Consider the following 21394-nt stretch of genomic DNA (forward strand, 5'->3'; position numbering starts at 1 on the left):
CCCACATGCCACAACTAGAAGGACCCACAACGAAGAATATACAACTATGTACCGGGGGGCTTTGGGGAGAAAAAGGAAAAAATAAAATCTTTAAAAAAAAATTAAAAAAAAATAAATAAAAAAAAAAGAAAGACTGGGGAAATGTTTCAGATTAAAAGAAGCTAAAGAGACAAAAGAACTAAACAGAATGTATGATCCTAGACTGGATACTGTAATGGGAAAAAAATTACTATTGGGACAATGGATTAAATTCACTGGACAACAGATTAAAATATTGTATCAATGTTAAATTTCCTGAATTTGATAACTGTACTGTGGTCATATAAGAAAATAACCTTATTTGTAAGAAATGTACACTGAAGTATTAAGGGGAAATAGGGGTATGGTGTATAAAATCTATTCTTAAATAGTTCAGAAAAATACTGCCCGTGTGTTGGGGGAGAGAGAAAGAGTGAAAGCAAATTCGGCCAAATGTAAAAATTGGTGAATCTGGGATAAGAATATATGAAATCTTTGTACTGTTCTTGCAACTTTTCTATAAGTATAAAATTATTTCAAAATAAAGTTAAAAAACGCAATCAAAACAACCAACCACCACCACCCCCAGTACAAAATCAACACACATACATATCCTTTCTTCCTAAATTATGGTATTTTAATATACCTTTTGGAAATAAGATAAATCCTAGCTTATCAGGCACAAGTTTTTTTATTTACAGGAAATAACACACACACAAACTCTAAAGTGTGAAGTTGCAAACTATAGCGCAAGCTCACATTTCAATTAATCCTTGAGTAGGTATGTAAAATAATTTTTAAATATCCTCTAAGTTAGAAAATTCTTGTTTCTGAAATAAGTTTTTATATGAAGTCAAATCTTTGTGACTTAAGGATGGTTTTACAGTCTTAAGTGATGTTAGAAAGTGTTCTTGTTTCACTGTGGTTGCTTCTAGTCCATTTTCTTGCAGAGCCAGCAAGGCAGCCTATAAGAGACACACAACAGGAAGTAATTAATTGGCTTCATTTTTGTTTTACAATATATGGGAATAATTTAAAATACGAATGCAAAAATCTCAGTCCCACTTCAGAGAATTCCAATATTCATGACACTAAAAAGTCCTCTTGGTAAACCATCTTTTCTTCTACATTAAATTCTAGCCTTAAATGGGAAAAAAGAAAAAGCAAGTTACAGAATAATATATACATTATGAGCCCATATATATACATTTTTTAAAGATGAGAGACTATCCTCCTGACCTCAGAGCACGGTTTTTTTTCATTTTTCAGGAAGATTAGCCCTGAGCTAATATCCATAGCCAATCCTCCTCTTTTTGCTGAGGAAGATTGGCCCTGACCTAACATCTGAGCCCATCTTCCTCTACTTTATATGTAGGATGCATGCCACAGCACGGCTTGATAAGCAGTGCATAGGTCCACGCTGGGATCCAAACTCGTGAACCCTGGGCCACTGAAGCGATGCACACAAATTTAACCGCTACACCACTGGGCTGGCCCCAGGAGTTTTCATTTATTTTTTTAATTAATTTATTTTATTTTTTTTGGTGAGGAAGATTGTCCCTGAGCTAACAGCTGCACCAATCTTCCTCCATTTTGTATGTGGAATGCCACCACAGTATGGCTTGACAAGGAGTGCATAGGTCTGCACCTGGGATCCAAACCCATGAATCCCGTGCCGCCAAAGCAGAGCATGCAAACCCACTCTGCCACTGGGCTGGTCCCAGAGCACAAGTTTTTAAACAGCACAACACTGATCACAAAGGAACAGATCAAACACAAACTCTATGACCCAGCAATTCTCTTTGTAGGGATATAGTATATGAAACACACATACATACACATGTATACCAATAGACATGTACAAAATTGTTCCCAGAAGCATAATTCCTAATAGCAAAAAAGCAGTAACCAGAATGTTCAAAAATAAGATATATAAACGTAGTATATTCATATTCTAGAATATTGCAAAGTGATCAAATGAACAAACTACTGCTACACACAAAACCATGGATGAATTTCACAAACATAGCCTTGAGTTAAAGAAGCAGACAGAAGAGTATACCAGATGGTTCCCTTTATAGGAAGTGCAACAGCAGGCAAAACTCATCTCCAGGGCTGGCAGTCAGGGGAGTGGCTCCCTCTTGGGACAGAGAGTAGCAAGGCCCAAGGGAAGCTTCTGGGGTGTTGATAACATCCTTTCTTGACCTGAGTGGTGGTTCTACAAGTGTGTTCACTTTCTGTTTATTTAATGAAAGTTTATGAAAAGAGAAAAACCTACAATGGCTTCTTTTGCCCTCAAAATAAAGTCTAAGTGCCTTACAGTGGCTTCCGAGGACCTATGTGATCTGGCGATGATCCACCTCTTCAATAATTCACGTCATTTCTTCCCTGCAATCCCTCTGCTCCAAACACTGCCCTTCCCTCCCTTAACCTGGCTAACACCCTAATCATCCTTCCAATTTCAGTTCACACACGTCCACTCTCAGAAAGCCTTCTCTGACACCCCCACGTCTGGGTTGGTGTCCTTCCTGGGTGCTCCCACAGCACCCTAAACTTCCCTGACTCACGACATATTTTCAGTTGCCAATTCAGCACTACGATTTGCCTGTCTGCACCCCCACCCCACCATCAGCGGGTAAGCTCTGTAAGGGAAGGGAGAGAAGGGGCCACATCTGTTTCAGCTCACACGGTGCCTGCCACACGGAAGCCTTTCAGTAAATACCACCCAGTCAATGAAGATTTGAATAAATGAAGAAATGTTTTCAACCATAGGTTTCTTCACTAATTAACTTACTTCTCTGCAGAGGTTTCCAAGATCAGCTCCAGAGAAAAAACAGGTTTCTGCTGCTAGGTTTTCTAAAGAAACATCAAGCTCCAGTGGCATGTTTCTTGTACAGACTTTTAAAATAGAAAGCCTGCCCTGGAACAAAATTTTTAAAAATATGCTTATAACCTTATAACATTTATGTTTGACACAATGTGCTATTAAAACACTTCAAGTTGGAATTTCCTACCAAATTAGGGAAAGTACATATAAGAATCATTTCTGAAGAGGTAAGAAAGAGTAACTCATCAATGGCTCATATGACAACAGTAAAAATAATGACATCATGATAAACTTTGCATATTTTTTTTTTTTTTAAAGATTTTATTTTTTCCTTTTTCTCCCCAAAGCCCCCCGGTACATAGTTGTATATTCTTCGTTGTGGGTCCTTCTAGTTGTGGCATGTGAGACACTGCCTCAACGTGGTCTGATGAGCAGTGCCATGTCCGCGCCCAGGATTCGAACCAACGAAACACTGGGCCGCCTGCAGCGGAGCGCGCGAACTTAAGCACTCAGCCACGGGGCCAACCCCTAAACTTTTCATATTTTTATAATCAATTTTTAAAATAGCCAACCGTAGATATATCTCTTTAAGAAACATGATGAATCTCCCTTTTGGGTACAAACAGTGCCATCAGACTGGTTTAAAAGCAAATATATGAATTATCAGACACAATTTAAAAATATAATAGACATTAAAAAAATTTTTTTCATCCTTTTGAAACTTGATAAAAGCCCAAGAAAGGAAAAAATTCGTTCTCTGTGTCTTTCACACTCCCTGCCAGAGGGTCTGGATGTTAAGAGCAAAGGATTTACTGATACTTTGGCTATGGATACATTTTGAAATCTCTGTAATATCAGATTTCTCCACTGTAAAATAAGGATGCTGACGCAGATAATCTCCAAAACCCTTTTAACACTTTAGGATTCCTCCCCTCTAGCTGCAAAGTAATGTAGAGTAGACTAAAAAAACTCAGTATTTTGCATCTGCCACAACACTGAAATAACTACCTTACTTTTAGGCATATGTTTCTCTGAAAAAAGGGCCTGAGTACCCAGGAAAAGCAGATCAGAAGGATGATTTAGGAAGGGCTACCAGGCAAGGAAGAATGCAGAACCCGGTGTAAGACACACACCATGGACACCCACATGGAGTGTGGGATTCAATGCTGCCAGGCTCCTCAGAGTTCAGACATTGCTGTGTTGTTAAGAATGCGCGCGCAGAGTATATGTGTACAATGATTACCTTTTCATCTGGAGGTGGAATATAAATAATCTTGTCTAATCTTCCGGGCCGTAACAAGGCATCGTCTAACACGTCAGGTCTATTTGTTGCTGCGACAATCATGACGTTTCGATTAAAAACTTCCTGAAACTCTGACTGAGGGAAAACACACAACACAAAGTCATGTCAATACATTGTTAATTACTAAAGGTATTTTTTTAAATTACAAATCAGAAGGTCCATTTGTTTTTTTTTCTTTTGAGGAAGATTAGCCTTGAGCGAACACCTGCCATCAATCCTCCTCTTTTTGCTGAGGAACACTGGCCCTGAGCTAACATCCGTGCCCATCTTCCTCTACTTTATACGTGGGATGCCTACCACAGCATGGCTTGCCAAGCAGTGCCATGTCCAAACCCAGGATCCAAATCGGCGACCCGGGCCACCGAAGTGGAACGTGCACACTTAACCACTGCACCACCAGGCCAGCCCCAGGTCCATTTGCTTTTAAATAGGGATATCTTTTTCTTGGGGCCAGAATGCTTACACCTCCTATCCAAACCACCTTCTCAATATCAAGGTACCCCAGATACAGATATTAATCAAAGAGCTACTTTGTGCACATGGTGAATGGAGTGACGAATCCTGAGGGACACCTCTCCATATGAGAACCGATGAAAAGCCTTACATCCCAGAGGAGAACATCGACCTGGTGATCTGAATGCACCTGAGTCCCAGTAAATGACTACAACTTAAATGGACAACTTGCAAAGACAGAAGCATATGACTGACACGTGGAGATGTATGGCTGTAAAGTCCTGGCTCTCCTGTCCTTAAGAGGGAGCTTTACTTTACTTTTATTTTTCTTTCCAGAGACAGAAATATGACAATTAACATAAGCTGCAGGTTTGTAAATCCTTGATGAAGAAAAGAAATATCTAAAAGCAGCCAGCATTCAAAACACACGCTCAGCATTCAAAATTGTTTGTGGAACTGAGTAATCAAAGCAGTCCTTCAGCAGCACGATCTCTCAAAGCAGAGAGTTCCCTGTGTCTGCAAGAATTCCAGCAGAGGCTGGGCAACACCTCTCAGATGCTGTGGAAGGAATTCCTGTATTCTGAGATTGGATTAGAAAAACCTCCTGGGTCTCTTCGAATTCTAGTGGCATGTGTTCTTAAGGAGCTCTAAGACTCTCCTTCCATGGAACAATTTTAAAAACGGGAAACAAGTAAGAACAAGAAAAGAATAAAAGAAAAATTACTGTCAGGGATTATTTAAGGATACCAAACTCTATCTGGAGAAGACTCAGAAGGAAGGGGACTTCCAAAGGTCATTTTAACTTCACTAAAACCGAGGAAACCCAGTCCTCAAGAAAACTGGAAGTTGTCAATCACTAAGATTACTGGAAATAACTGTCTGTTTTGTTCCACATAAAAAGTTTTAGAAAGGGATGAACACCGGTTTTTCAGGATATAGAAATAAGAAGAAACTCCCTTCCCCATTAGCAATATGTAAAGTTACATTTCTAAAACTTAGGAAAAATAAAATTCACATTCATATATGTCTAATATAATTTATTATAAAATTAACCTCACCTTTCCCAACTAAATTACAACTTTTACCAGCTCTGTAAAAATTCTAACAGAGTCGAATTGAAATTATATAATTCTTTCTATGAGATGAATCCAGCAGAGGAAAACCTACGGCAGATGCATTCTATTTAATGTTGGCCTGGATTTGGGGTGCATTCTGGCTAATAAATACCTCTTCATTTTTTTTCAGCTCCTTGTATTTACCCTGTTGATCTGATGGACCTCCTCTTCTCTCTATAGTCTTCAGCCCAATACCATCTAATTCGTTCAGGAGAACAGAAAGAACACGTTCTTGAACATTACAGCCTGTTTTGCTGATTGATCGAGAGCCCAAGATTGAATCAATTTCATCCAAAAACACAATTGCTGGAGTATTTGCTCTTGCTTGTCGAAATACCTTTTGTTAGGAAAATAAAAATATTAAAAAGCCACACATTATGCCTTATTCATGTGACTGTTATGTTTTCTGCATTACTATTTATAATTTTAAAAATGTAAACAGAAGAGAAAGATTCTAAATGTCTAAGAATTAGGGAATGAATAAACAAGGAACCACAGAGTATTACGTAGGGGTTAAAAATTATATTTTTAAAGAATATTTAATATTATGGAATTTTAAAAGTGATAATGTTAAGTTAAAAAAATCACAATAAAGATAAATATATCTTTAGACAATATATATATGTACATATATCTCCTGCCCAAGGAAACAGAAAGACCAAGGAAATTCACCAAAATATGAATAGTAGGTAGAGATATTATAGAGGATTTCTTATTTACACTTTTCTATATTTTCTATAAATAAATATGTATAACTTTTCTAATAGAAAAAAAAGTTACTATTTTTAAAAACAAGGTTTACCCTTAAGGCATGAAATGAAAACTCAAAAGTAAACCTAACTACATGAGGGAAAAAAAACAAACAAACCTGAGACAAGACTTTTTCTGAATCTCCAACAAAAGGTGAAAAGAGATCAGCTCCACTCACGGAAACAAAAGAGCACCGGCAGCTGGTGGCCAGGGCCCTCACCAGGGTGGTTTTAGCACATCCAGGGGGACCATACAGGAGAACTCCCTTCAGTTGTGTCAGGCCCATCCTAACAAATTCCTGAGGGAACTTCAGAGGCCATTCAATGCTCTACGAGTACACAAAAAGAGACAGCTGTTTTAGTACAACAATCAAACATTAAATAATTCAGTCAATTCATTTGTTCATTCAACAGTTCTCAGGTACCTGTTATGAGCTGGAAATGCAGTATATCCTCCACACAGTAGCCAGCGATCTTATAACCTAAGTCAGGTCACATCACTTCCTGCTTCAGTGACCTCCCATCAGAATTAGAATACAGTCCAAACCCAGACTCCTTTCCCACCACTGCTTACAGGCCTCATGTAACCTGACCGTCACCCCAATACCCCAGTTCATTCCCCTCAGGGCCTTTACCTGCTCTTCTCTCTCTGCCTGAGCACTCCCTCAAGATCTTTGTGTGACTATCCCTCATCATTCAGGTCTCAAATGTCATTTCCTTTGGGAGGTCTTCCTTAACCAGTGTAGTTAAAGCAGACCCTCCTCCTAGTCAGTCTAAGCTACTAGCCATCTTTTATTTTTCTTCCCCCTCCCCAAAGCCCCAGTACATAGATGTATATTCTAATTGTAAGTCCTTCCAGTTCTTCTATGTGAGCCGCCACCAAAGCATGGCCACTGACAGACGAGGGGTGTGGTTTCACAACCAGGAACCAAACCCGGAGCACTGAACTTTAACCACTAGGCCATCAGCACTGACTCCCCATCTGTTGCTTTTGGAGCACTTATTCATTCGCTATCTGAAACTATTACGTTCCCATGTTGGGTCTGTCATTCTGCTCCTGCTAGAATGTAAGCAAAGATCACCCCTAAATCCCCAGCACCTAGAATGACAGCGTCACAAAATATGCGCTCAATAAATGATAACTGAATGGTAAATAAATCCTCACTACCTCTGTGATAGATGGTTTTGTTACTGTCATAATTTAACAGATGCAGAAATTCGGGCTTGGAAAAGTTAAGTAACTTCCACTGGGTCATGTTGTTGGGGAGGTGGCAGAACAAAGACTGACCCCAGGCAGTGTCCTGACTACTGATACACTGCCTCTCTACAAAAGGGGGATAAGACAAGACCCCTGTCCCTAAGGAACTCATATTTTAGTTGGAGAGAAGGCTTGCAAACTAACAACCAGGCCAGAGAAGGGCATTCCACGGAGAAGGAACAATACAAACAGAGAGATATGAAACCGTCTAATTCATCCCCTAACAGGAAACAGAAACAGAAAACAATGGGGCAAGGAATGAAGTGGAGGAAGGAGTCAGGTCACAATGGGCCTTCAAAGTTTGAGTCAATATGGAGGAAGCAGTATGTAGAATGGACTGGAAGGAAGTCAAACTAGAGGAAGGGAGATTAGTTAGAAGTCTTTTCCAATGATTCAGACTACAGAAGTAATATGGCTGGATGTGTCACAGGCAGTAGAGATGGTGTCGAAGGGATGGATTTGAAACATAAAATGTAATTATGTTTTACACAAGGACTAAGTTCTAAATCCAGAGGGAAGGTGCATGCATGTATGACATGATCCATGCGTTGAGAAGACAGGTTTCCGACTTAGGGAATGGGGTGGCTGGCTGTATTCACTGAAGGAGGGAGTCCAGGTATAGACGTGGAGTTGGTTAGCTGAACTCTGGACATGCTGAGTTTGAGATCCCTGGGAGTTATCCAGTAGACAGGCAGCTAAGTAGTTCTGAAGATCAAAAGAACTATCTGCACTGGATATAAAGATTTTTAAGTTAACAGTTTTTAGGGGACAGTTGAAGCTTTGGACATTGAGGGGATCATGGACTTACTCAGAGAATGCAAAAGAGGACTCCCAGGAGCTTGGAGCACCAACAGTGAAGGCACAGGAAAGGAGTGTTCAGAAAGGCAGGAAAGCTTAACATCTCACAGCTAAAGAGTGTTTCCAATGGGAAGGTGTGGCTAATCTCTCTCATGTATTTCGTGAGATTAAATGAGACAATGCATGTAAAAAGTTAGGGCACATTATAAATGTGCTTATCCATGGACACAAGGATTTCAGGGTTCAATGCAGATATAGCTCCTAATTAAGACAAATAAATTATAATCAACACTTATAAATCACAGTCTTTTGTGTGTGTTATTAGATCACCCAAAGGTAAGTTGGCAAAATCAATTTCTGAAACTGCAGTGCAGCTAAGAGGATCTGGGGGGTAGTGTCTCTCAACACCCGCCATGAGAACCAGGATCAAGTAGCCATCCAGGCCACAGAGACTGTTTATTCTAATTTTGTGCTTTTACCAGTCCCAGGGCAAACTCAGGCCCATGAACTAAGAATCGTTTTTACACTTTTAAATGCTCAAAAAAGAAAGACTACTACTTTGTGATATGTGAAAACTGTGAAAATTAAATGATTTCAGTGTCCATAAACACAGTTCCATCAGAACACAATACTCATTATGTATTGTCTACACTGCTTTTGCGCTATGATGGCAGGGTTGAGTGGCTGCAACAGAGACCGCATGACCCACAAAGCCTAAAATATTTACTATCTGGCCCGCTACAGAGAAAGTTTGCTAACCCTTGTTCTAGATTATAAGTTCTTTAAAGCAAAAAAACAAACAAAAAGAGGGTGAGGTTGAAAAAACAAAAAATGGTATTTGGTGCCTACAGAAGTCCAGTTAAACAAGGACTGAACAGTGACCACTGGATTTAGATATCAGGATCACATTGGTGACGGCAGCAAGAACAGTGTCAGCGTAGGTTGTTTTCTTCATATGTGCACTATCCTTAAAGTCTAATATTCTACTGGCTTAAGCACTCTCTATTTTACCTGTTTTAACTTCAGTTTTACATCTTCAAGGCCACCAATCTGCTCCCAGCCAACAGGCTTTATGTCCATCAGTCCAACGACACTGCGAAATGATGAGGGTTGAATCTTTTTAAAAGCTTCAAAAAAGTCTCTTCCATCAATCATCGGATTGTCCTGGTTCTGAAGAAATACACCCAAAAAAGAAAAATCAACCCAAAAATTAGGTGGGCCTAATTTTTTTTAATCTTCTTTTGAATTTGTAAATTTTGTTATCATTAGAAAGAAATTATATACATAGTACACAAAATTAAATGCTTCTCCCACCCAACTCCCGCTAATATTCAACCCCAGAGAATGTCAGCAGTCTCCTGTGTATTCTTCCCATACGTTTTATGACAATAAGCATATGTATATACTTTCAAAAAGATACACAGATGGGACCATACTCTACATATTAATTTGTACTTTTCACTTATCTTACAAATCTTTTCATGTCAACTAATACAGTTCTATGTCACTCTTTTTGATAAATGCATAAGACACTATTGTATGAGTGTACATAATTTAACCACATCCTTCCGTTAAACATTAGGTTGTTTCCAGTCTTTTGTTATTAAAAACAAAAGGATATTTGCATGATCTCAAAGGGTCTCCTCACAGATTTCTTATTAGTTGCAAAGAGAAAAACAGCAGCTATCCAGTGGGTAAACTGGACAAATCCTTGACTGGTTGATCACATCAGTCACCGATTAGGGGCATCACCAATGAGGGGCAGGAGGACATCTTGTGCCTCCACCTGTGAAACCCTAAGAGGGACACACTGTCACTCATGTAGTATTCCCAACAGGCATGCATAACCTGAATCTGGCTATGAAGAAACATTAGACAAACCCAAACTGAGAGACAGTCTATTAAAAAATGTCAACATCAAATGTCTCACACACAAAAAAGCTATGAAAGCATTCAAGATTAAAGAAACTAAAAACTAAGTGCAATACATTATCCTGGACTAGCTCTTGTACTGGAGGAAAAAAATGTTAAAAAGATTGAGACAATTCCAAAAATCAGAACATGGACTGTAGATCTGTCAACATTTTGTATCAATGTTAAATTTCTTGAATATAATGATTATACACAACCATACTATGGTCAGTATGGGAACATAGTGTGTTCTTAGGAAACAGATGCTAAACCATTAAGGGACAACAGGTTATGATGTATGCAATACATTCTCAATTCAGAAAAAATAAGTAATATGTATACATATAAAGAGAGAGAGAAAGACAGACAGACTGATAAAGCTAATTTGGCAAAATGTTAAAAATTGGTGAATTTGGATAAAGGATTTAGAGGGAGTTCTCTATCTCGCAACTCCTCCCTGAAGTTTTAATTATTTCAAGACAAAGAATTTAAACAAGAAAAAGAACTGAAAGAGACCAATTTTTAAAGAAAGTAAAGTTGAAGATTCTTCATGTTTACTGGCCATTCATAATCCTTTTACTGTGAACCACCTGTTCATATCTTACCACCCATTTTCTTGGATTGTTGGTCTAACTGATTTGTGAGAGCTCTTTCTATATCAAAGTATATCAAAGAAACTGGTCTTTTTGTCATAGCTAAAAGTATTTTTCCCAGTCTTTCTCATGTCTTATCTTTGCTTATCATATTTTTTTGTCATTCCAAAACGGTCAAATTAGTAAATTATTTCCCTTTTGGCTATTAGGTTTTATGTTATGCTTAGAAAGGTTGTCTTCACCCTAAAATTATATTTTGGAGAACTCTTCTTGCAATTTCCTTTATCATTCTAGTGAAGCATATCTTCTGTTACAGTTAAAGACTCCCTATATTTCTATTTGTAGTATCTGTATTATATTTAAGTATTTGCCTTCTGATATCAAATTCTGAACATTCAGTTGTCCCAAAATTCCCATTTTCAATAACAAACTATTTTATCCCATATATGTAAGATTATACGAGTGAATACATAGGTATAGAGCTATTCTGAACAGTGTAACAAAAGAATGTTAATCATAATAATCTCTGGGAGGTGAGATTTCAGGCAAATTTTACTCTTTTTTTTTTTTTTATGCTTTTTGGTGACAAAGAGTGGCCCTGAGCTAACACCTGTTGCCAATCTTTCTCTTGTATTTTTTTCCTCCCTAAAGCCCCAGTACATAGTTGTATATCCTAGGTGTGGGTCATTCTAGTTCTTCTATGTGGGATGCCACTACAGCATGGCTTGAAGAGCAGTGTGTAGGTCTACTCCCAGGATCTGAACCAGTGAACCCAGGGCTGCCAAAGTGGAGTGCACAAACTTAAGCACTCAGCCACACGGCCGGACCCTTTACTTTCTTTATAATTTTTTATCTTGTATAATTTCTCACAAAGAACACTATTAAATAATTTTTTAAATAGCTTTTTTCCTTACTAGCTAGCAGTAGTAGATGTTAGGTACCTGAATACTAATTAATTAATTTTTAGTAACTAACTAACATTTGAAGACCTCATTTATACTTCAAGATCACTTGGATGTACATTATTTCACTTGATTCTCATAATCCTTTCAGACAGATAAAATTCTTTCCTTTCTGTGTGTATATGTGTATGTGCCAAACTATATTTCTAATCCCTTAATGGGAATACGTCACAAAAAGCTGAATGAATTTTACTATGTCCCTTGTCTGCCATGGCACAGACAGAGGCAGCAGCTGCCCCCTCAGCTGCCTGGCAGGGTAAAGAAGAAAAGGACGGAACCAGTACCTTCCCAGATGCCTCTGTCCCTTCTTCCTTTTTGCCTTTCTTCCTTCCACTGCCCCTGGTTGTTTATGAACTCAGCCATCACCTGTGGTGACTACGCCTGGGCAGGCCCCTCCTGGAGCAGCAGTGGGCTCCACCCTAGGAGACGGCAGCTGGCTGGTCCACCTAAGCCAAGGTGCTTAAGGTCAAACCTGGAACTTCAAAGCAGAGGGAATCCTAAGTGTAAATCTCTTTTCCCATCCCCTGTATGCTCATCCTCCCCTCAAAAGGCATATATTCTTACACCTTTATATACGGGACTTTGAAGCAGTTTTGGTTCTAAACCCAGAAGATGAGGAATTACAAGTTCACACAATTCCTTCCCCACCTTCATTGTAAGAGCAAAAATAAAGAAAAGGAAATGAAGAAGAACAGAAATTATGCAGGTAAAAACATTTTCAAAATTTAGGATGATACATCAGCCTTCTATAGTTTAAATAAACTCAAAATTGAGTCTTAAAAATTATACGATCTGGGGCCAGCACCATGGCATAGTGGTTAAGTTTGGCGTGCTCCACTTCAGTAGCCCAGATTCACAGGTTCAGATCCCAGGTGTAGATCTACACCACTTGTAAGCCATGCTGTGGCAGCAACCCACATACAAAGTGGAAGAAGACTAACACAGATGTTAGCTCAGGGCAACAGATGTTAGCTCATCTGTAATCTTCCTCAGAGAAGAAAAAAATTTTACAAGAGCAAAGGACAATTTTAATGTTACAATAGAGATTAAAAACTTTGTCCCAGAATCCTCAGCATGCTGACATTGATTTTTTTCTGAAGGAGTTCAGGGATTCAAGATTACTTATAACATAAAAAGTGAACAAATTTTCCAATCCATAGTGTTGAAAACTATAATACTTAAGCAAATATCCTAAACATTTTTAAGAAAGGTAGACATGAATTAAAGATTAGACTGTTAAAGACAAATTTTAATAAAATTCCAGGCACTCAATCTTCTCCTGAGTCGGAAAAGGTTATTTTCCCTACAAGATATTTATTAACTACAAAGAGAAAAACAGTATCTTGACAATGGAGAAAACTCAGAGATACCACCTTATCTAAGAAATCAAAGTTAACTTCACTAGTAAGAGGATGAAGAGACATCATTTGCTACCTAAGAGATGCAATGAGAAGAACACAGTATCATTTATGTGATATTCCTGCCAAAAACACAAAACCTGAATCAAATCATGAGGAATCATCAGTCAAACCCAAAATGAGGAATATTCTACAGAATAACTGACCTGTACCCTTAGAAATTTAAAGTCATAACAGAAAGACTGAAGAAAGGTTCTGGATTAAAGAAGATTAAGAAATCATGACAACTAAATGCAATATATAATCCTGCATTAGAAAATAATTTTTTTTTCTTTTTAAATTATTGCTATAAAGGAAATTAGTGAGGCAAATGGTGAGATTTGGATAAGATCTATATAGATTAGGTAGAAGTACCATGTCAGTGTTAATTTCCTCATCTTGATAACTGCACTGTGGTTACAGTCCTTGTTTTTAGGAAATATACACTCAAGTTTTCAAGGCTAAAGGGGCATCACGGCTGCAGTACATTCTCAAATGTTTCAGAAAACACACACACATATATAAAGACACACACATGAAGAGAGAATGATAAAGCAAATGTGGTAAAATGTTACATTCGAAGAATCTGGGTGAAGGATACATAGAAATTCTTTATATTACTTTTGCAACTTTTCTCTAAGTCTAAAAGTTCTTCAAAAACAAACAAAATTCGAAATGAAAAAGAAATGTTTGATTCTTCTGGGGCCACACTTTTTCCTGACTGCTCTGGGCTTCAGCACTGGGGAGTTACTAGGGGAGTGGGGGAAAATGGCCTGGGTAGACCTGGAGGACTCAGCCATCCATCTTCACTTTCAGTCATTTGCTATCTATATGGAGTTGAGATGTAAAAATATACAGTAGCCCCTTGGTATCCACGGGGGATCGATTACAGGATCAAAATCTGATACTCAAGTCCCTTAGTCGGCCCTGATATCAGAACCATCAGCAGATACAGAGGGCTGACTGTATTGTAAGAAACAGCTGTGGAAGATATCAAAAGTTCCAAGAAAATGTACTTACTACTTTTTTTATCCCCATATTAATCTCTTACATTAATAAAAAGATTAATGTAGATGGTGATAAATCACTATTTCTACCTTCTCATTATGAAGCAGAGCATGCATGGCAGCCTCCCTACAGAGTGCAGTCAGGTCTGCGCCAACATAGCCCACTGTCATTTCTGCGAGGAGGCTCAGATTGACTTGACTGGAGACGGGCATCTTCGAGGTAATCACTTGTAGAATCTCCTTTCTTTGTTTAAGCGTGGGAGTCCCAATGATAACCTATACAGAAAGCAAAAAAAGAAATATTAAAGTTTATGGTTTAAAATATTTTTTACCCTCACAAACATGTATAATAATTTAGTGAACAAACTCAGAACTATTACTAAGCACTCTTAAGCATGGCTTAGATTCTGAATATATGAAAATCCTAATTTTCCAGAGGAGCATCACTGGCTAGAAAGTTGTGCAGTGAAAATTATATGTTTTTAATAGGTTTTTATTTGTTATTTTTGAGAACCTACCAAGGGAGCCATGGATCCGACAGCAAACCAGATAATCTAGGTCCCTGCCCTTATGGAGCTTATTCAGGAAACAGGTATTAAGACGGTGCAAGGAAGAAATCCATTCAAGTTCTAAAGAGATTAAGCTCAATGTGTGCAACTATCATCTCTCTTTAGATCCTACCACAAAGTTCAAACATCACTTAAATTAACCACTATTCACACAATTTAATAGAAATCAAGAATCAATTTAGGACTGAAGCTTATAAAATAGGACAGCTTTGAATACTCAACCTTTCTGGCAACTCAGGGAGCAACTGTGGGACAGGACGCTGGTATCCTGACAAGGAATGAATAAATCCAGAAGAGTTCACGTCTGCTCTGATTTGGTTCTTCCCTGCCTTCTCCCTTTTTATGTCAACATAGTTATTTCTTGAGGCTATCCTTCTAGACTCTCATTCCAAATCCGTAACAGTTTAATAAGCCTGTAGCGGACCTAGTCCCTTAAAAATTAACATTACATCTTTAGGAACTGAATAAAACTAATCCCTATTGGCCACCTTGGTTCTCAGAATAATTTGACTCGGGGGGAAAAACAGGTTCCAGACCAAAGATCATATATGGAGAGAGAATGTGTTCTCTGCATTACAAAGAGCCCCACTCCGGCCTCCCCGACTTTCAGGCAAGGCCAGAACAGGTAGAGTATCCCGAGGCACCGGGGTAACCGACCCGGCCTATTTACCTCTCGGTCAAACCTCCCAGGCCTCCGCAGCGCTGGATCTAGCGCATCCGGCCGGTTGGTGGATCCCACAACCACCACCTCGCGGTCTCCGCCGATGCCGTCTAGCAGCGTCAACACCTGGGCCACCACGCGGCTCTCCGGGGCTCGGTGCGGGCCGCCCCGCCGGGGGCACAGTGCGTCCACCTCGTCCAGGAAGAGAATGGTGGGCCTGCGGCTGGCCAGCTCGCGGGCGCGCTGGAAGAGCCGCCGCACGTTCTCCTCGGTCTCCCCGGGCCGGGCGCCCTGCAGCGCGGGGGCGCTCACGGCCAGCAGCTCGGCGCCCGCCTCCCGGACCACCGCCCGCACCAGCTGCGTCTTGCCCACGCCGGGGGGGCCCGCCAGGAGCACCCCGCGCGGCACTGCCAGCCCCAGTGCGCTCAGGGCGCGAGGGTAGCGGAGCGGCAGGAGGAGGAGCTCCCGCAGCGAGTCGGCCGCCTCCGACAGGCCCCCCAAGGGCACCTCGGCCTGCGGCTCCGCTTCCGACGGAGGCTCCCCGGCGAGACCGAGGCGGGTGCGAGGGGTGACCAGGCCGGCCGGATCCGGGCTGGGCACCCCTCTCACGATGTGCAGGGCGGCCACCGGACCGGGGGCGCCCGGCGGAGCGGTCACCACGTGGCCCCGGGAGACCGGTCGGTTCCTCAGCAGCTCCTGCGCCGCCTCCAACACCGCGACTGCATTCGGGGCACCCAGCGCCCCCGGCCGCTCGCGCAACACCGGCCACACGGTGAGGCGCTGAAGGGGCGGGCAGGGCACCAGGAGGAGGCAGCTCAGGCGGAGGCTCCCCCGCGCCCCCGGCGTCCCCACTGCCGCCCCGGGGCTCGCGCACTGCGCATCCAGCTGCACAAAGCCGTCCGCTCCGTCCCGCCGCGGCCAGGCGGTACAGAGGCAGGAGCCGCCGTCAGGCAGCGAGATCCTCACCGCCGAGCCCAAGCGCGCGCCCAAGGCGCGGAGGGCGGCCGGGCCCAGGCGACAGCGCTGCGTGCCCCGGTCCCTAGCGTCTAAGGGTAGCAGTTTTAAGAGCGGCCCCTCGGGAAAGGGACCTGAGTCCGGAGCCATCGCACAGGGAGAAAACGAGGCCGAGCAAAGCTGGGTGGGAATTCCACCCGGGCAGGAAAACCGAGGACACCACGCTCCTCGGCCGGAAGAAGGGGACGCGCATGCGCCAGGGAAGACGCCCAGCTGCTAGCCTCTGAGTGGAGGCCGAGAGGGCCAATCGGGAAGTTAGACGACGCTCCGGCCGCCGCTCGGGTTTAGTTTGTTGTGGTGTCCGGTTTCATGAAGTCCAGTCGCCCCTTCCAGAGCTTAACTGACGAGGTCTTCGTGGCGGGTGTCTGGGAGGCAGCGGAAGCTACCTTCACTGGGTCATTAAGCGTGTCCCTTGGTGGTTTGGGAGTCACCGGCATAGCACACTCTTACCCTGGCGCTGGGACTCGAGCAGCATCACCTGCGCTATGGGAGTATCAGCCTAGAGACTCTGCTATTTTATGAAGAAACCTCGACAGTCCCCATGGCTGCCGCATTGTGGGGTGCTCTGATGCTAATTACTTAGGCGACTTGGAGTAGCTGAGACAGCCTTGGCGCCTTTGATAACCTGGGTTCCAACCGGCTTGGAAGGTCCAGGCGTGCCCTTCGTATAGAAAAGCACCAGCAGAAGAAGAAAGAAGTACAGTGTAGCGTTTTAAGTCCCTCCGAGACGGGAAAGAAGGAAGAGCAGGCCATCTGACGCGTTTGTGGCACAATCTGTTCTGTTCAGACTCCCGATTTACTCCTTTGAGTGTTCTTTGACAACAGCTTAATTATAACGTTTTCTGTTCCTGTGATGAATGCTTATTGTCTTTTTGAGGCACAGCAGTATTAAGTCCTGTATTAGAGACTATGCTTGTCTACATTATTAAGACTACTGCCTGCCATTGTCTTTCCACCTTTTCTTTCCCCTCCCCACAGGGAATTTCCTCTGTATCAGCTGGAATACATTTCCCATCCTTTTAAATTCTGCTCGTCAAAAGGAGCTACAGATATTCAAAGTCAAGAAAATATGCTTTGTTTTTATCTTACACCTTGCTACCTCTGTTTTCCCACCTTCTCTGCAATCCAAATTTATGAGATTAGAAAATTAAGATTGCAGATAGAGTCTTAAATCACTGGGGACCGGGTTTTTTCCCCCCTACCTGCGCAGGTTGTCAATTGCGGTCTCTATAACAATGTCTTCTCAATGGAAGGTACTGTGAGACCTGGGAGCTTAAGACCAATGCCACTTCCTGGCCTCACTCTACCCAAACCTCAGGGCAGACACTGGCTGACTTCTGGATTCCACAGTCACTTGTCTGGTTTCTGCTGTATGTTTCCAGCTCCAGTGCTAGAGAGAATAACTTAAAAGGAATCAGAAAATAGCATACTAAGAGGAGGTCCCGAAATGGATGTCACCCATTAGATCCTATTTTCTTCCTTCTCTTAGTCTTATTGGCTTTGTTCTCTTTGAAGAACAAAGACCTGCAAACTCAGGCTTTTCAAGAACAGCTGTGTATTTTCTGAAATAAGAAACCAATTATTATTACTATAATAATAAAAAAACAAATATAAAAAACCAAAAATTATTACTACTATTTCCACTATCTTAATATCCACATTTATCATACCATTTGATGACATAGTCTTCTCCTTGTGGAAAACTATTCTAATAGGAATTGTGTGGTTCTTTTGCTTATTTATTTTTAATAAGACCCCATATTTGCTGATTCTGTGAACGGTAGTGCCAATTAAAGCACCAAAAGTTTGAACCACTAGAGGGAGTCCAGAACCAAATAAGCCCAAAGGCTGCAGGATTGTGGAATTTGAAGTGTTCTCAACTGTGGCTTCTACTAGGTTTTGCCAAGATTCACACCCAGGTGTATGAATTGTCTGTTGTCTATATAGTTACTTATTTTTACATAACTTCTACATGCCTCAGACTATGTAGAACTCACTTTCCAAGTTATAATTTAATTGCTGTATTAAATATGAAAATGAGACTCTCCACAAATCCAAAATTTAGTGGTGGATCAAAATCCAAACAAACTGAACTTACCTTGCTATAGCCTAGAAATAAGTCTAGCTTTGAATTGTTTCAAATAGTCTTGCTAAACAAAATCTTCTGTGCGATTTTCCTGAAGAGATGCATTTAACAAATACTTTCTCTTGATTTCAGTTGCTACATTCAAGGTTACAATCTGTCTTTAGTAAATTAACTGTAAACGTTCTTCATTAGCAGTAAGTCTAAAGTTCGAAAGAAATAGTTGGAACCTGTTTCTTTTTTAGAATAATGATTGTACGTTATTTGTGTGGCTTCGCAGTCAATAATAGTAGATATTAAGTGTATTTCAGGGTGTGAAACATACTGTAATTGTGAAAAATCTAAAGAAAATGGTTAAGCCGGTAGCGTGAGTCATCTATATACCCCAGAATGCTAATTTTTCTTATGTTTCCATTTTCGTGTTATGTTCAACCCTAATATATTTGAAAGGTAGCAATGATTATGAGTTGTAATAGATAAGTATAGAGATTCGTTTAAGCACACTTGAAAAGGCATGATTTGCAGATGCTTTCATCTCAACATGTTCATGCAGAGATATCAAGTGACCTAGTTCCACAGATAGCTAATATACCAAACAGATTTTCTTATTTTAAAGTATATAATGAAAACTCTCTAAAATAGGACATCCTTAAAATTGTTCTTTAAATTTTTCAACCCTTAGTTGTTGTCATATGTCAAAGCTAGACTTATTTTTTACAAGATAGAGAGTCAGAGGAAGGGGGAGGTGATTAGAGTCATCAGAAATCTTTGCTGGGGGCTGGCCTGGTGGCGCAGCAGTTAAGTTCGCATGCTCCACTTCGGAGGCCTGGGGTTTGCCAGTTTGGATCCCGGGTGCGGACATGGCACCACTTGGCAAGCCATGCTGTGGTAGGCGTCCCACATATAAAGTAGAGGAAGATGGGCATGGATGTTAGCTCAGGGCCAGTCTTCCTCAGAAAAAAAGAGGAGGATTGGTGGTAGATGTTAGCTCAGGGCTAATCTTCCTCAAAAAATAAAAAAAGAAAAGAAATCTTTGCTAGACTACAAATGACCTGCAGACAAGAGTTCACAGAACACCATTCTGACAGTCTGTCCTTGCATATTCTCGGGAAACCACTTATGTCATCATTTTTTTAGAAGTTAAGTCTTTAAAATAATTATTCCCAGTGATGTTTGTTCAAACCATTTGACTAATAAAAGTAATAAAAATATTCATGTATTTATTAATCAAATATTTATCGAACATCTACTGTGTGCTACTTACAGGTAGTACCAGAGGCTGAGTATATGGTGGCAAAAAAAAAAAAATGGAATCCTTACCCTCTTGAAGTTTGTAGTCTGGCAGAGAAGTCAGACGTTTAAGGACTCAATAGTGAATAAAATTAAAGATGATGAAAATTGCTATGAAGGAAAATAAACAGAAAAAGACTACTTTACACGGAAAGCAGGGAAGGCCTCTCTGAGGAAGTGACATTTAAGCTGAAACCTGAAGGATGAGAAGGAGCCAGGCAGAAGAATGGGAGATGGAGGGCGAGGGCAGGGCCGGGGTGGGGGTGGGGGGGGCCGCGGATACTAGTCAGAGGGAAAGGCCTTAGCCAGTGCCCTGATGTTAGAAAATGCTGGCTGCGTTTAAGAAATGAAAAGAAGGCAAGTTTTGTCTTTACCATACCTTTGGCACTTACATTCTATTTTTTTCTAATGGTCTTACATATAGTGGATATTTTGTTACTCTGAATAAATAGCAAGTTGTTTAAGGATGGAAACTAATTTTAAAAATATGTGTCGGGGCTGGCCCAGTGACATAGTGGTTAAGTTTGTGCACTCCGCTTGGTGGCTCAGGATTCGAAGGTTTGGATCCTGGTCATGGCTCATTAAGCCATGCTGTGGCAGGCATCCTATGCACAAAATAGAGGAAGATTGGCACAGATGTTAGCTCAGTGGCAATCTTCCTCAAACAAAAAGAGGAAGATTGGCAACAGATGTTAGCTCAGGGCCAGTCTTCCTCACACACACACACACACAAATCTATCTATGGTAACTTTACAGGAATCTAGTAGTGTGCTAGAATGTAGGTGTGCTCAGTAGATACTTGTTGAATTGAATTTGTTTGAAATTAGGGAATGGAGTCTGGTGACCCATGCTATGGGGGTTAGATTTTGTTCTATCCAGACACATCAGACACTATTCAGGGCAAACTCAGGTAGACCTCAAGGGTAATGATCTTCAAGGAGGATGTCCCTGCTCCTGACTGAGGCTGCTTCTCCGGCCACTCCTATCGTTCATCTCTCCCCCGTTTGACATTTAAAAAATGTCAGTAAATTTTAAAAAATTCAATAAATCAATCATTATAATAGTCTGTTAAAATTCAGGATTGTTGCCATAATCATTGCTAATGTTCAAATACTGTATCTTAAGGTTGGGTATAACATCGAATTGGAAACCCATGTGCCGCTGACTTGTGTAAACATTCATCTTCCCTTTTCTCTTTCTACTATCGGTTGGAGTCTTTACCACTTTTATCGGCTTATTGCGACAGCCTCCTAACTAAACTCCATCCCTCCAGTCTCTCCTCACGTTGCCACTATATTAATCCAGCTAGGAAACTGCTGTACTTTGTCTGATTTGCGGGTTATATCTATCTTAATAAATCCTAGATCTTTCAAACACTCAGACTTG

The 21394-nt window shown here is 41.0% G+C and overlaps 1 protein-coding gene across 2 annotated transcripts; it reads right to left on the reverse strand.

Moving 5' to 3' along the window:
- Positions 1–633: 633 nt before the first annotated feature.
- On the reverse strand, positions 634–19904 carry AFG2B (AFG2 AAA ATPase homolog B). Of its 2 annotated transcripts, none has more exons than XR_011501642.1 (8): positions 15631–19904; positions 14482–14667; positions 9533–9691; positions 6585–6794; positions 5861–6053; positions 4089–4223; positions 2813–2938; positions 634–983 (listed from the first exon to the last, which is right to left on the reverse strand). XR_011501642.1 is itself a non-coding variant. In XM_014847031.3 (8 exons), the coding sequence occupies exons 1-8, from the start codon at positions 16723–16725 to the stop codon at positions 816–818; spliced, it is 2304 nt and encodes a 767-aa protein (XP_014702517.3). In that variant the 5' UTR covers positions 16726–19904; the 3' UTR covers positions 634–815. The 2 variants fall into 2 exon arrangements, 1 of the variants encoding a protein (XP_014702517.3); XM_014847031.3 differs by having other exon boundaries at positions 5829–6053.
- Between the last annotated feature and the right edge of the window lie 1490 nt (positions 19905–21394).

This window comes from Equus asinus, chromosome 2, assembly GCF_041296235.1.
Source record: "Equus asinus isolate D_3611 breed Donkey chromosome 2, EquAss-T2T_v2, whole genome shotgun sequence".
Taxonomy (NCBI): domain Eukaryota; kingdom Metazoa; phylum Chordata; class Mammalia; order Perissodactyla; family Equidae; genus Equus; species Equus asinus.